The sequence below is a fragment of the Aureococcus anophagefferens genome, assembly GCF_000186865.1.
Source record: "Aureococcus anophagefferens unplaced genomic scaffold AURANscaffold_4, whole genome shotgun sequence".
NCBI lineage: Eukaryota > Pelagophyceae > Pelagomonadales > Pelagomonadaceae > Aureococcus > Aureococcus anophagefferens.
The window spans coordinates 314309-328293 of NW_008705564.1; the positions used below are offsets into that span (position 1 = coordinate 314309).

The 13985-nt window shown below is 69.8% G+C and overlaps 2 protein-coding genes across 2 annotated transcripts; one reads left to right on the forward strand and one right to left on the reverse strand.

Annotated features, from left to right (window-relative positions):
- Positions 1–271: 271 nt before the first annotated feature.
- On the reverse strand, positions 272–4297 carry AURANDRAFT_22331 (hypothetical protein; the record flags this gene model as incomplete). The annotated part of the gene is made up of 5 exons (XM_009036453.1): positions 272–1159; positions 1369–1515; positions 1570–3954; positions 4003–4097; positions 4129–4297. Coding segments are annotated over 5 exons (3684 nt in total), but the record flags the coding sequence as incomplete, so codon positions are not given.
- Positions 4298–5093: 796 nt separating this feature from the next.
- On the forward strand, positions 5094–5717 carry AURANDRAFT_21818 (hypothetical protein; the record flags this gene model as incomplete). The annotated part of the gene is made up of 1 exon (XM_009035969.1): positions 5094–5717. One exon carries the CDS (start codon positions 5094–5096, stop codon positions 5715–5717), a length of 624 nt encoding a protein of 207 aa, XP_009034217.1.
- Positions 5718–13985: the final 8268 nt, after the last annotated feature.

Sequence of the window (13985 nt, forward strand, 5' to 3'; positions counted from 1 at the left end):
CGAAGGCGTCGGACTCGTCGTCGTCGTCGTCCGAGTCGACGTAGACGGGCTTCTTCTTGGGCTTGGGCGCGGCCTTGGCCTTGGGCGCGGCCGCGGCGGCCTTGGCCTTGGCCTTGGGCGCGGGCGCGGCGGGCGCGGGCGCGGGCGCGGCGGGCGCGGGCGCGGGCGGCTTCGGCGCGGCCTTCTTCGGCGCGGCCTTCTTCTTGGGCTTGGCCTCGAAGTCGGAGTCGTCCTCGTCGGAGGAGAAGGCCATGGCGTCGGAGTCGTCGGAGTCGTAGGCCTGCTTCTTGCGCGCGTTCTTCTTTGGCTTCTTCGCCGGCTTCTTCTTCTGGCACGCCTTGGCCTTCTTCGCCGCGTCGGCCTCCTCCGCGTCGCGGGCGGCGTCGCGGTCGTCGAGCTCGGCCTCGAGGTCCGCGAGGTCGTCGAGCCAGATGGCCGTCTCGGGCTTGGCGACGAGCGCGACGAGCTCCGCGTCCTCGTCCTTGAGCTCGGCGCGGAGCGCGTCGACGCGCTCCATGGTCAGGCTCCAGATCTTCATGGACAGGAGGTAGTCGTAGCCCTTGGCGAGCTGGGCGTCCGAGCTGCCCGCCGCGGCGCCAGCGCCGTCGTCGTCGCCGTCGGAGCCCGACGCGTCGCCGTCGTCGTCGGCCTTCGCCGGCGTCTTCTTCTTCGCCGCGGCGTTATACACGGCGTCGTAGCCGTCGTCCACGAGCTGGGCCAGCAGCTCCGCGCGCTTGCGGTTCTGCACCACGAGGTCGCCGCTGAGCACGGAGAGGACGAAGCGCACCTTGTTGCGCAGCAGGCTCACGCGCGCGCGCTTCGCCTTGACGAGGTGCGCCTTCCGCTTCGCGTACGTCGCCACCCGCACCTTGTAGAAGGCCTTGATGACGTCGAAGGGCGCGTCGTACTTGTCGATGACCAGGCCCGTGTCGTCGAAGAAGTTCATGTTCGACGTCGCCAGGGACCCCTCGAGCTTGAACTTCTTCTCCAGACCGCCGAGCGCCGCCTCCGCGTCGTCCAAATCCTCGCCCTTGGTCACCGTCACCGTGAACGACACGCGCGTGTCCGTGTGGTTCTCCTTGAAGTCCTTGACCCAGGCCTTGGTCTTGTCGTCGCCGCTGAGCTGGACTTCGAGCCACTGCTTGTAGTCGTGCGTCCACTTGCGCACGGGCCTGGGCAGGACAAGAGTGCGAAATTCCCAACTTCAAAGGCTCCGATCTCGGCCATTTTCCACTCGTTTCGGCTGATTTTTGGACGAGCGATCATCTCTCGGAACGGTCTCGAAGCGTGGATGCTTTTTCCGGAACGCGCGCGCGCGGAACACTCACGTTGAAGCGACGTTGAATCACCCTTGTCCTGCCCTGGCACGGGCAGCTCGTCGACGAGCACGGTGACGTCGTCGAGCCGCGTCGCGCGGCCGAGGACCGCGAAGGCGCCCGCGTTCTTGCCGCCCTTGGCCACGATGTCGCCGCCGAAGCCCCGGTAGTGGGGCGCGAGGTCCGCCGCGCCCACGTCCTCCGCGGCGCAGTCCGCGAGCGGGCCGACGTCGTCGTCGACGTCGTCGCCGACGGCGTCGATCATGCGCCGGAGCACGCCGATGAGCGCGCGCGGCGCGTAGTTGGGCACGGACGTCGCCCAGCCCGTGCCGATGCCGTCGGCGCCGTTGCAGAGCGCGAAGGGCAGGACGGGCACGTAGTACGTCGGCTCGATGGACTGGCCGTCGTCCTCGAGGTAGTCGAGGACGAAGTCGTCGTCCGGGTGGAAGACCTTGCGCGCGACGGCCTCGAGCTTCGTGAAGATGTAGCGCGAGCTCGCGGCGTCCTTGCCGCCCATGATGCGCGTGCCGAACTGGCCCGCGGGCGTCAGCAGGTTCACGTTGTTCGAGCCCACAAAGTCCTGCGCCATGCCGACGATCGTGCCCGTGAGGCTCATCTCGCCGTGGTGGTAGGCCGCGTGCTCCGACACGTAGCCCGCGAGCTGGGCGACCTTGATCTCCTTCTTGAGCTTGCGCTTGAAGCAGGCGAAGAGCACCTTGCGCTGCGACGGCTTCAGCCCGTCGACGACGGACGGGATCGACCGCTGGTTGTCCGCGACGGAGAAGAGGATGAGCTCCTTGTTCACGAAGTCGCCGTAGGACATGGCGTCGACGGCGTAGTCGACGAAGGTCCCCGGCTCGAGGTTGCGCAGCCAGGTCTTGCGGTCCTCGACGCGCTTCTTCGAGAACGCCATGTCGATGAGGTCGCCCTCGCGCGCGGATTCGTCGAGCGTCGCGTAGTCGAGCTGGTGCGTGTCGAGCTCCCCGAAGTACTCCTTGGCCTCCTTGGCCGTCGACGTGCCCAGCCCCTTGTAGTACTTGATCGCGTGGCCGTGGAGGCCGCCGCGCGCCTCCTTCCAGGCCTCGTACTCGGGCAGCGTGAAGAAGACCTCCGCGGGCTTCGACTTCGCCGCCGGCGTCGCCTTGACGATGGGCGTGATGAAGCAGCGCAGGAAGCCCGGGATCTGGAGCAGCGACGGCCAGAAGTGGTGGAGGCAGTTGATGAGCAGGCCCTTGATGTGGGACCCGTCGTGGTCCTGGTCCGTCATGATCATGAGGTGGCCGTAGCGGAGCGTCTTGAGGTTCGCCTCGTCGTAGGTCACGCCGAAGCGCAGGCCCAGGATCTTGACGACGTTCTGCACCTCCTCGTTCTTCATGATCGCCGCGTGGCTCGCCTCGCGGACGTTGAGCGGCTTGCCCTTGAGCGGGAAGACGCCGTAGAGGTCGCGGCCGACGACGCCGAGGCCCGACACGGCGAGCGCCTTGGCGGAGTCGCCCTCCGTGAGGATGAGCGTGCAGTCCTTGCCGCGCGCGCCGCCCGCGGCGTTCGCGTCGTCCAACTTCGTGATGCCCGTGAGCCGCGTCTTCTTCGAGCCGCCCTTGCGCTTGAGCTGCTCGTCCTGCTTGAACTTGGTCCAGGCGAGGACGCGGTCGACGACGCCGGACTTCTCGATGGCCTTGAGGAACTTGTCCGGCAGGACGCACTTGGAGCCGAAGGCCTTCTCCTTCGTCGTGAGCGTCTCCTTGGTCTGCGAGTCGAAGGCCGGGTTGACGATCATGGCGTCGACGTAGACGCAGAGGTGGGCCTTGATGAAGGCGGGCTTGACCTCCTGGCCCTTGTTCTTCTTCTTGACGGCCGCCGCGAGCTTGGCCGTGATCTGGTCCGCGACGTAGTTGACGTGGCTGCCGCCCTTGGACGTGCAGATGGAGTTGACGAAGGAGAGGTGCTGGAAGGTGCCGTCGGAGGGCGCGACGCCGACGGTCCAGCGGTCGTCGACCCGCTCGAGGGCCGCCGGGGGCTCGAGGCCGTCGTGGAGCGCGACGTACTGCGCGAACGACTTCACGGGCACGCGCTCGCCGTTGAGCTCGACCTTGAGGGACGAGCCGTGGCAGGACGCGGAGGCCGCGACGTCGTAGGCGCGCTTCGAGAGGAGCGCGACGATGTCGTCGTCCAACCGGTCCATCTTGAAGCGCGCGAGGTCCGGCTCGAAGGTCACGCGCGTGAAGTCCTTCTTGTTCTTGTGCGGCGAGATCTTCGCGGGGCCCTGCGTGCCGGACATGTTGTGCTCCCAGGTCTGGGACAGCTTGCGGCCGGACTTGGAGTCCGCCGTCTCGACCGTGAACTTTTTCGAGAAGATGTTCGCGAGCTTGGCGCCGTAGCCGTTGCGGCCGCCCGTCGTCTTCTTCTCGTTGTCGTCGAAGTTCGACCCCGTGAGCAGGTGGCCGAAGATGAGCTCGGGCACGTAGCAGCCGTGCTCGCCGTGCATCTCCACGGGGATGCCCTTGCCGTCGTTGCCCACGGAGATGGAGTTGGCCGCCACGTCGATGTCGACCTTGATCGTCGTCATCGACGGGTCGCGCTGCTTGTTGTCGGCCGCGTTGACCATGATCTCGTCGAAGATCTTGAAGAGGCCGGGCACCTGGTTGGAGGGTCGCGTGGGCGCGTCGGTTTCCGATACGAGAGGGACGCCGCGGCGCGCGTAGGTCACGTTGCGCCGCACGATGCGCTTCGTGTCGGGGTTGAGCACCCACATCGGCTGCGTGCTCATCTCGATGGACCCGACTGCGCGCGCGGGGGGAGCCGCGTCGGGGACGTCGCGCGGTCTCGGGCGCCGCGGGCGCGCTGTAGGTGTCGGGGCGCAGCAGGATGTGCTCGAGCTGCGTCTTCTTCTGGTACGTCTCCTCGATGGTCTTCGACTTCTTGCCCGGCGCCTTCTTCGGCGCCGCGTTCGTCGTCTCCATCTGCGGCGCGGGTCGGGCTCGGGCTCGGGCGGGCGCGCGCGGGGCTTTGGGAGTGGGTGTGGCTGGTCAACGCGCGCAGGGGCGCCCCGGCGGGCGGCGAGGCGCCTCGGAACGTTTCGCGCGCTCGGCGCTCGCGAATCCGCGGGCCCGCGCCGCGCAGCAGCGCGTTTTTTCCGGCGCGCGCGTGCGAGGGCGTCGTGCGCGTGTTCGCGTGGACGCTGCGGTGTGCGAGAGCGGCCATGGTCTTCGAGCTCCTCGCGTGCCGGGGACTCGACGACGCGCAGAGCTACACCTCGGCAGGCGCTCGAGTGCCAAATTGCAACCGTGTTTTTTTTGTTGAACTAAAATTTGCCGTATCGAAGAGCTGCTCGACGAGGACAAAGACGCGGACAAACGATGACAGAAGAGAGGTCGACGAGCCTCGCGAGGGCAGGCGGCGACGTCGCAAATCAGGTCTGGGTCTCGAGCGCGCGCCGCGCGGCCAAGGACGACGACGAGGTCCGCGGAGCCGACGACGCGTCGATCCACAACACGCCCGTACTGCGCAACGACCCTCACCCGTCCGCACGCGTGTTCGACGCCGACGCCGCAGTCCCGCCGCAGCAGCCAATCGCGTCGGTCGCCGAGGCCAGCGATGCCGTCGATCCAGCTCGAGCCCTCCACGTCTCGAAGCAATCGCGAGTCGCGTCGCGTCGCACCGCTCCGCCCACCGCACCCACACGCAAGCATGCTCAAGGCGGGCGCCGGCGCGCTCCTCGCGGGCGGCGCGGCCTACGGCGTGTACCAGTACACGCAGCCGAAGAAGGATGCCCTGAAGATGATCATCTCCGGCGGCCCCGGCAGCGGCAAGGGCACGCAGTGCGACCTGCTCGTGACCAAGTACGGCGTCAAGCACATCTCGACGGGCGACGCGCTGCGGCACCACGTGAAGACGGGCACGGACCTCGGCAAGGAGGCCAAGGCCTACATGGAGCGCGGCGACCTCGTGCCGGACAGCCTCGTCATCGGCATCTGCAAGGCGGAGATGGAGACGAGCGAGGCCAAGACCAACGGCTGGCTCCTCGACGGCATGCCGCGCACCAAGGCCCAGTGCGACGCCCTCGAGACCATGGGCCTCGTGCCCAACCTCTTCCTCCGCCTCGACGTGCCCGACGAGGTCATGATGGAGCGCGCGTGCGGCCGACGACAGGACCCCGTCACGCGCCAGATCTACCACATCAAGTACAAGAAGGCCCCGACGGAGGAGATCGAGAAGCGCCTCATCATCCGCTCCGACGACACCGTCGAGAAGATGACGAACCGCATCGCGCAGTACCACAAGAACATGTCCGCCGTCTCCGGCTCCTACACGGAGAAGCTCGTCGTCGTCGACGGCAACAGGAAGCCCACGGACGTCTTCCCGGTGGTCTGCGACGCCATCGACAAGGCGCTGGCCAAGTAGGCGCATAGGGCCGCCGCCCCGCGCGCGCGCGCGGCGCGCCGGCGCCCGCCGGCGCCGCTCCCGCCGCGCGCGTCCTCCCCGCCCGACCGGGCCCCCGCGCGGCCCCCGCGCCGAGCTAGGTGCCAGTGGATCTCGCCGCGTCGATCGGCGCGGGCCTTCCGGGTCGGGCGCGGGCCGCGAGGCGGGCGGCCGCCGGCCGCGCGCGACCCTCCGCGAGCCCCGCGAACGCCCCCACGCGCCCTACCCACGCGCGTCGTCCACCCGAATCTTAACAATCGAAGTCGAAGAGGTCGACGCCCTCGTTCTGGAAGTAGTAGATGGCGCACGCGTAGGCGATGATCACGAGGAGCATGAGCACCATCAGATAGAGGCAGAGGAACAGGAAGCTCCAGAACTCGCGGATGCCCCGGGGCCGGCCCGAGAGCGTCTGGAAGCGGTTGATCCAGGTCAGCGTCGGGGGGAAGGCCGCGGACGCGTCCGCGTTGTACCAGATCGCGAGGAGCCCGGCGGCCTCGAGCGTGAGCAGGAGCACCGCGAACAGCCCCTTTCCGGCCTTCGTGCACGCGTCGTGGTAGTAGTCCACCAGGTACTGGACGCAGTACTGGATGAGGAGCGTGAAAATCGGCCGCGCCACGCAGTCGGCCGTGTCGAAGCCGAAGGCGACGGGCTTCACGGGAAAGAGGTAGCAGCAGGAGTCCATGCCCAGCACGTCGCCGTCCGGCCCGAGCAGGGGCGTCGTCGCGTCCGGGTCCGAGTTGGGCCGCCCGAGGCCGACGGCCGCGGGCTTCGAGTCCGTCGCGCCCATCGCGCGCGTCGATCGGGCAGCCCGGGGAACTTCGATGATTCCATGGTGATGCTGGATACGCTCGAGCTTCATCTCCGGCTCCGTGCGTGAGTTCTCTCGCTGTAGTACCATTCCTTCGGCACCGCGTGCTGCCCCTCTGAGCTCAGCGCCGCTCGTCGAGTCGGAGCGCGTCGCTGCCGTCGGTTCGAAAGGGCTGCCCCTCGCGCACGAGCATGCCGGCGGGCGCAGCGTTGGAGTTCGTCGAGCTCTGCCGGCGCAAGCGCATCCTCTTCGTCGTCTTCGTGCGCCACGCCAACGCCGCGCCCCTGCGCGAGGGCGCCGCGAGCCGCGCGGACAAGCCGCACGATTGGAAGGAGGACGACCAGATGCGGGTCCTCACGGAGTTCGGCCGCGCGCAGTGCAACGACGCGAGCGCCTGGTTCTCCCAGCTCGACGTGCGCGCGGCGCTGAGCTCGCCCGCGCGCCGCGCGGCGGACACGGCCGTGCGCATGACGGCGGCGACGGAGACGGCCGAGAGCAAGCGCGACGCCGTCTACCTGCGCGTCGTCGCGGGCGTGCACCCCGCGGGCATGAGCGAGCCCTGCGAGGCGCTCTTCGACGGCATGGGCTACGGCCCGCTCCGCGGCTTCTTCGACGCGCCGGGCGGCGAGGAGGCCTTCCTCGCCTACGCGGACGACGTCTGCGGCGAGCTCGCGGCCGTGACGGCGGCCGTCGACGGCGGCGGCGGCGGCGTCGCCGTCTTCGGCCACGCGGTCTTCCTCAACGCCATCGCCTACAAGGTCGCCGTCGCCGCGGGCTGCGACGAGGAGACGAAGGACGCCCTGCTCGACATGGACCTCAAGGAGACCCAGGCGATCCACGTGACCCTCGAGGGCGGGACCGTCGCCCAGCTGCCCTAATTTTATCAGCAGTCGGACTTGAACAGGTCCTTCGCGGCGGCCTCCGAGTCGCTCGCGACGTAGAAGACCGTGACGACGTAGGCGACGAGCGCGAAGGACAGCACGCTCAGGAGGTAGAGCATGAGGAAGAGCAGGCTCCAGAATTCGCGCGCGTAGCGCGGCCGCGTCGCCGACGACTGCGCGCGGTTGATCCACGTCAGCGTCGGCGGGAACGCGGATGCGACGTTATACCAGACCGCCGAGAGGCCCGCGACCTCGAGCGTCACGGCCAGGACGACGTACATGGTCTCGCCGAAGCTCGTGCACGAATCGCGCGCGTAGTCGTAGAGGTACACGAAGCCGTAGTTGATCGCGGCCGTCGCGAGCGGCCGCACGACGAGGTCGACCGTGTCGAAGCCGAGGCACGCGGGTTTGACGGGGAGGCCGCAGCAGTCGTCCATGCCGCTCTCGGCGCGGCCGAGCAGCGGCTCGGCCTCCGGCGCGGGCGAGCGCGGCTCCCCGAAGAAGTCGAAGAACTTGTTGAGTTGTTCCCCCATGGTCGACGCATCGTCGCTCCCGCGCTTGAGCTTCGGGGGGGCGGGCGCGTCCGAGGCCATCGCCGGAGCGCTCGAGGGGCGTAGGAGTGATCGAGACGATCGATCTCGGCGAATTCGAGGCCGTTGGAGACGCCGCGAAGATCAGGGGCGGTCCCGACGATTGGAGTCGAGACAAGGAGGAGCCAGAAGCGGTGAAAGAGGGAGGAGACGGGGGCGAGAGATCGTGATCAAGACAGGTTTGGAAACTTGTCGAAAACCGAGGCGACCGCGACAACGTTGCAGTGCACCGAAGCGCGAACAACGGGATGGCGCTGCCCTGTTCGCCTGTTTCGTCGTCGATCGAGGATCACTACGACCGGACCATCGCGCTGGAGGTCGGCCCCGGGAGCCCGCGCGCGCCGGTCCCGGGGGACGACGTCTACGAGCGCACCGTCGCGCTGGAGGTCGGGCGCGGCAGCCCCTTCTCGCCGCTGCGCTGCGGCCTGAGCGACGACGAGAGCGCCGCGGACGACGACGGCTGCTCGACGGCCTCGAGTCGCAAATCAACGCAGCAGCACACGCCCAAGTCGCAGCGACGGCCGACATCCCCCCAGCGGCGAACGCCCAAGTCGCCCCGGCGGCAGACGCCGAGGCGGCCGCTCGAGTCGTCGCGGCGCCCGTCGACGCCGCTCGAGCGCTTCGGCGCGCACGTCGTCGGCGGCGCGCTCTGCGCCGCCGCGGCGCTGCTCCCGTCGCCCAAGGCGGCGCCCGCGCGGCGCGCGCAGGGCCTGTCGCCCGTCGAGTTCCGCCCCGAGGACCCGCCGCTGCGGACGGTCCTGGCGGACCTGTCGCGCAAGCTCAACATCAGCGCGGGCCCCATGGCGGACAAGCTCGAGCGCCTCGGCGCCAAGACCCTGACGGACATGGACTACCTCACGGACGGCGAGTTCGGCGAGCTCGGCCTCTCGCCGGACAAGGAGGCCGTCGTCCGCGGCCACCTCCGGGGCCTCGCGCGGCGTTAAACCGGTGGTCTTCATTAGGGCGGCGCGGGCGCGGCGAGGAGCGCGGCGATGGCGTCCTTGTACGCGGGCCGCGCGTCGTAGGTCGCGACGGTCGCGTCGGACGTGCGGCCCTGGGCGACGAGCTGCCAGGGCTCGGGGTAGACGCGCCAGAGCCAGCCCGCCTTGCCCTTGTCGCCGATGGGCTTGAGGTAGACGAGGGTCTCCGCGTCCAGCACGAAGCGGTCGACGGCGTCCGCGAGCTTCGGGAAGAGGAGCCGGGGGTAGGCGCCGCCCTTGAGCTTGTCGAAGGCGCCGTTCAGGCTCACGAGGAGCGAGCCGTCGGCCTGGCACCGCTCCAGGTTCAGCCAGTCCTCGAGCGGCCCGCCGTCGCCCGGCTGCACCGCGAAGACGACCGCCGGCGGCGGCGCGGACGCCGTGTCGGGCTTCGCGCCGAGCTGCGACGACCCGACGAGCGCCTCGGCCTTGCGCGCGAAGGCCGCGCCCCAGGCCTGGTCGCTCGCGCCGCTCAGGCAGTCCGCGGCGTCCTCGAGCGTCGTCAGCGTCGCCGCCGAGTAGGCCGCGCCGGGCCACTCCGCCCGCGCGAGTTCGAGCTCCTTGCGGTCCGGGAAGGCGAGCCAGAGCGCCGCCTTGAGATCGCCGGCCAGGGGCTGAAGGCATCGCATGGCCCAGTCGCGGTTCGCGTCGAGGATCTGCACGTTGTCGACGTCGTCGAACTGCGTCTTCTCCCCCAAGAGCGGCGGGAACTCGACCTCGCCGACGCGCACGCCGGCGGCCCGGGCCGCCTCGACGGCCCTGAGCGCGACGGGCTGCAGCGCCTCGAGCGGCCGCGACCGCACGCCGGCGCTCACCTCGTAGGTGTTGATGCCGCTGGGTAAGGGCGTGAGTTTCGGCGGCGCGTCGGCTTCCGCGGTTTCCGCCGTTTCCGCGGCGCGCAGGTGTGTCGTAGTGCGAGCGCCTGTATGGCGAAAGCCATCGGCGGGCCGCGCGACGGCCAGCAGGAGCGCCGCGATCCGCCACATCGCTGCGCTGACCTGCTGTGGCAAGAGGCATGGGCGCCTCGCGCACGACGCAGCGACGCCTGCGCCCGCGGACGGTGGCCTGCGGCGTCGCGAGCATTCTCGTCGTCGCCTACGTCGCTTTGGTCAGCGACCTGTCGCCGCCGCGCGTCGACCGGAGCGCGCCGGCGCGCGACCTGGGCCGCTGCCCCGCGGCGCGGCCCGCGAACCTGCAGCGGCGCGGCGTCGTCGTCGCCGGCGGGCGGCCCGTGCTCGCCGGCGACCCCTGCGCCGCCGCCGTCGACGCCGTCGACGCGGGCTACTGCTTCGGCGAGCGGCGGCTCCGCTGCCTGCCGTCGTTCGTCGTCGCGGGAGCGCAAAAGGCCGCGACGGGCTGGCTCCGCCAGTGGCTCGCGCGGCACCCGCAGCTCGCCCAGGGCGGCGGCAAGGAGGTGCACTACTTCGACAAGCTCGGCGCCGGCGAGCTCGAGGCGACCTGGCGCGGGCGGTACCTCGACGAGTTCCGCACCGACGACCTGAGCACGTACGCGTACGAGAAGACGCCCGACTACCTGCCCAACGCGACGGCCATGGCGTCGCTGCGCCGTTTACTGCCGTCGGTCAGGCTCGTCTTCATGCTGCGGGCGCCGACGGGCCGCGCCTACAGCGCCTACCAGCACCACTGCCGCAAGGGCCGGTTCTTCCGACCCGCGGACGCGGGCGCGCCGCTCCTCTCTTTGGAAGCGACGGCGGCGCAGCTCGACGGTGCGACACCACTACAAGCGCCCTGCGCGCCGGACGACTTCCACGCCTTCGTCGTCGCCGGCTCGGACGGCGGCGCGGCCGTCGGGACGAACGGCGCGAGCCGCGTGCTCTCCTGGGGCCTCTACCTGTGTGGAAATCAAATCTTCAACCCGACTTCAATGTGCGCATATGCGACCGTTTCGACGCAAGCTCTTCGGCTGGGCTTCGAGAACTCGACGAGAGCGATCGATCCGTCCAAAAATCAGCCGAATCGACTTCGATTTGATCGAGATAGAGAGGTTTGAAGTTTTTGCTGGACAGGGCGTTCCACTGGTTGATGTCCACGCAGGCCTCTACGCGGAGCAGCTCGCCGTCGTGCGGAACCTGGGCTTCGCGGACGACCAGCTGCTCGTCATCCTCTCGGAGACGGCCATGAAGCAGACGACGAAGACGCTCGACTTCGTCGTCGCGTGGCTAGGTTTGGAACCGTTCGACTTTTCCGCGCTCGCGACGTTCGAGGACGCGCTGGGCATGGAGCGGCTCCGCGAGCCGGGGTTGTTCGGCTACTTCAAGGACCTGTACGCGCGGCACAACTACCTCATGGTGCGGCGCCACGCGGCCGAGCCCCTCGCGCCGGAGACGACGGCGCTGCTGGACGCGTGGTACGCGCCCGCGAACGCGCGGCTCGAGGCGCTCCTCGCGGCGTCGGACGCCGCCGTCTACCCGCGCGCGGAGGGGGGGCGCCTCCTCCCGCCGAACTGGTCCTAATAGGCCGCGGCCTTGGCGCGCTGGAGCTCGCGCGCGCGCTTCCGGGCCTTGGGGTTCGGCCGCTTCTTGAGCGGGTCCGTGACGTCGCGGTACTGCGCCGCGACGGCCTCGACGGCGTCGAAGACGTCGACGCGGGCCGAGAAGGCCGGCCGCGCGCGGGGCAGCCAGCAGAACCAGGCCGTGTGGAACGGCGCCGTCGTCTCCGGCGCGGACGCGTCCCGGCGCGCCCAGGCCGGCGGCAGGTAGCCGTAGCGCCTGTGCGGGCAGACGTAGAACGGCGCGGGGTCGAGTCGCGCCGCCGCGGCGCGCCAGTACGCGCGGCCGAGGACGTAGGTCGGCACGAGCAGCGCGAAGGGCTCGCGCGTCTCGGAGACGTGCGCGACCAGGCGCTCGACGTGGTCCGCGCTGTAGGGCGGGTTCGTGACGAGCGCGTCGTGGGACGGCAGGTTCCCGGTCCGCAGGTCCTCGTAGAAGTCGCGGTTGCGGTTGATGACGTTCGCGAAGCCGAGCGCGCCGAGGCGCCGCGCGACGCCGCCGTCCGCGTAGTAGGGATCGTAGATCGTCGGAGCATCGCCGACGGCCTCGAGGAACGGCCGCAGGTCCTCGTAGGCGGCGGCGGGCGTCTCCGCGTGGTCGCTCACGGCCGTGACGACGAAGGGGTGGCGCGCCGTCGCGTCGGCCCAGGCGCCGCTCATCTTGCCGACCTTCTTTTTCGTCTGTTTTTGCGTCTGTTGTTGTGGTTGGGGTTTCGATGCCGCCTGCGCCTGTTGTTGTTGTGGCTGCGCGGCTGCCTGCTTCTGCTTCTGCTTCTTCTTCTTTCCGCCGCGCTTCAGCTTCTTCTGCGACGATTCGTCGCGTCCGCGCTTCTTTGAAGGTCGGGTCGTGGCTTGCGCCGCCTCCATGCTCGAGCTCTCTGTGGCAAAAGCGCGACAGCGAGCATTCACCTTCGACTGCAACCACTGCGCTCAAGCACGATGGGCGCACGTACGCGCTGTTTTACGCGCTGTTTTGCGACGCGAATTGCGTGCATCGCTGCGCTCTGCATCGCGCCTGCAACGGCGCTGCCGCAAATCGCGCGCGTCGCACTCGTCGCGAGCGCATTCACACGCACAACCGCATTGCCGCCCCTCGCGAAAAACCTCGCGCGCGGCGCGGCGCTCAAGTGCTCCGCGGACGTCGCCGGCGGCCTGCCCTTTGAGGTCTGGAAGAGCAACGTCGTGCTCGAGTCGCGCAAGGCGCGGCACGAGCGCCGCGACGACCTGCGCGTCCTCGCGGACCTCGTGTCCGCGAGAGGCGTCCTCGCTCTGTGGTCGGGCCTGCCCGCGCGCCTCGCGGACGGCCTGTTCAGCGGCTCCGTGCTCCTCGCCGCGAAGGATTCGATCCGCGCGCTCGGCTTCCGCGCGGGCCTGCCCGCGACGGCCGTCGCCTTCGCCGCGGGCGCGTGCGGCGGCGCCGCGCAGGCGATCACGATGGGCCCGTGCGCGTTGCTCGTGACGCGGACGACGGCGACGGGCGGCACCGTGGCGCAGACGCTGCGGGAGACGCTCGACCGCGGCGGCTTCCTCGAGCTCTACACGGGCAGCGGCGCCATCGCGCTGCGCCAGGCGACGAACTGGGCGAGTAGGCAGGGCCTCACGGAGCTCGTGCGGCCGCTGTGCCCCGCAAGCCGCCGCGGCGAGGTCCTCGCGGCGATCGTCGGCGGCTGCTTATCCTGCTGGAACACGCCCTTCGACATCGCGCGCATCGAGGCCCAGTGCCAGGCCGTCGAGGGCGAGAAACCGTCGAACGCGCTGCGGACGCTGTGGGACATCGCGTCGGATCCCGCGCGCGGGCCCGGCGCGCTCTTCGCCGGCGTGGTGCCGCGCATGGGCCAGGCGTCCTTCCAGACCGTGTTCCTCGTGTGCGTGCCGCGGCTGCTGGGGTCCGATAAATGGGTATGTTGAACGGCAACACATTAAGATTGAAGCCTTGTTTACCAAGAGAGAGACGATGATGACGAGGTCGATCCTCCTTACGATGGCGTTCCTGCGCCTCGACGCCTTCGCGCCGCCGTCACTGCGGCGGCGGGTCGCACCGCGAGCACAAACCGCGGACGACGAGAGCGAGGACGAGCTCCTCGAGCGCATCATCGCCGAGGGCAGCGCGCGCAAGGCCCTCGAGGGCTCCCGGCCCGTCGACGCGGCCGCGCCGCCGCCGAAGCACCGGGACCCCGTGGCGAACTCGGGCGCGCTGACGGACCGCTTCGTCATGGCCGCGCGCGCGCTGCGCGGCGAGTACGACCCGGCCGAGGCGGCCGCGGACACGGAGGAGGAGTCGAAGCTGCTGGGAGCGCTCGTCGACGCGTACCCCGCGCCCTACTCCTTCACGGCCGTCGGCAAGCCGAAAACGCCCGGCGACTACCGCGACCTCGCCGACGGCCTCGTGCGCACCGTGTCCGCGGCCTGCGACGGCGCGTTCGTCGAGTACGCGGTCACGCCGCGCCTCGGCGGGAAATTCGCGTCCGTGAAGCTCGACACGACG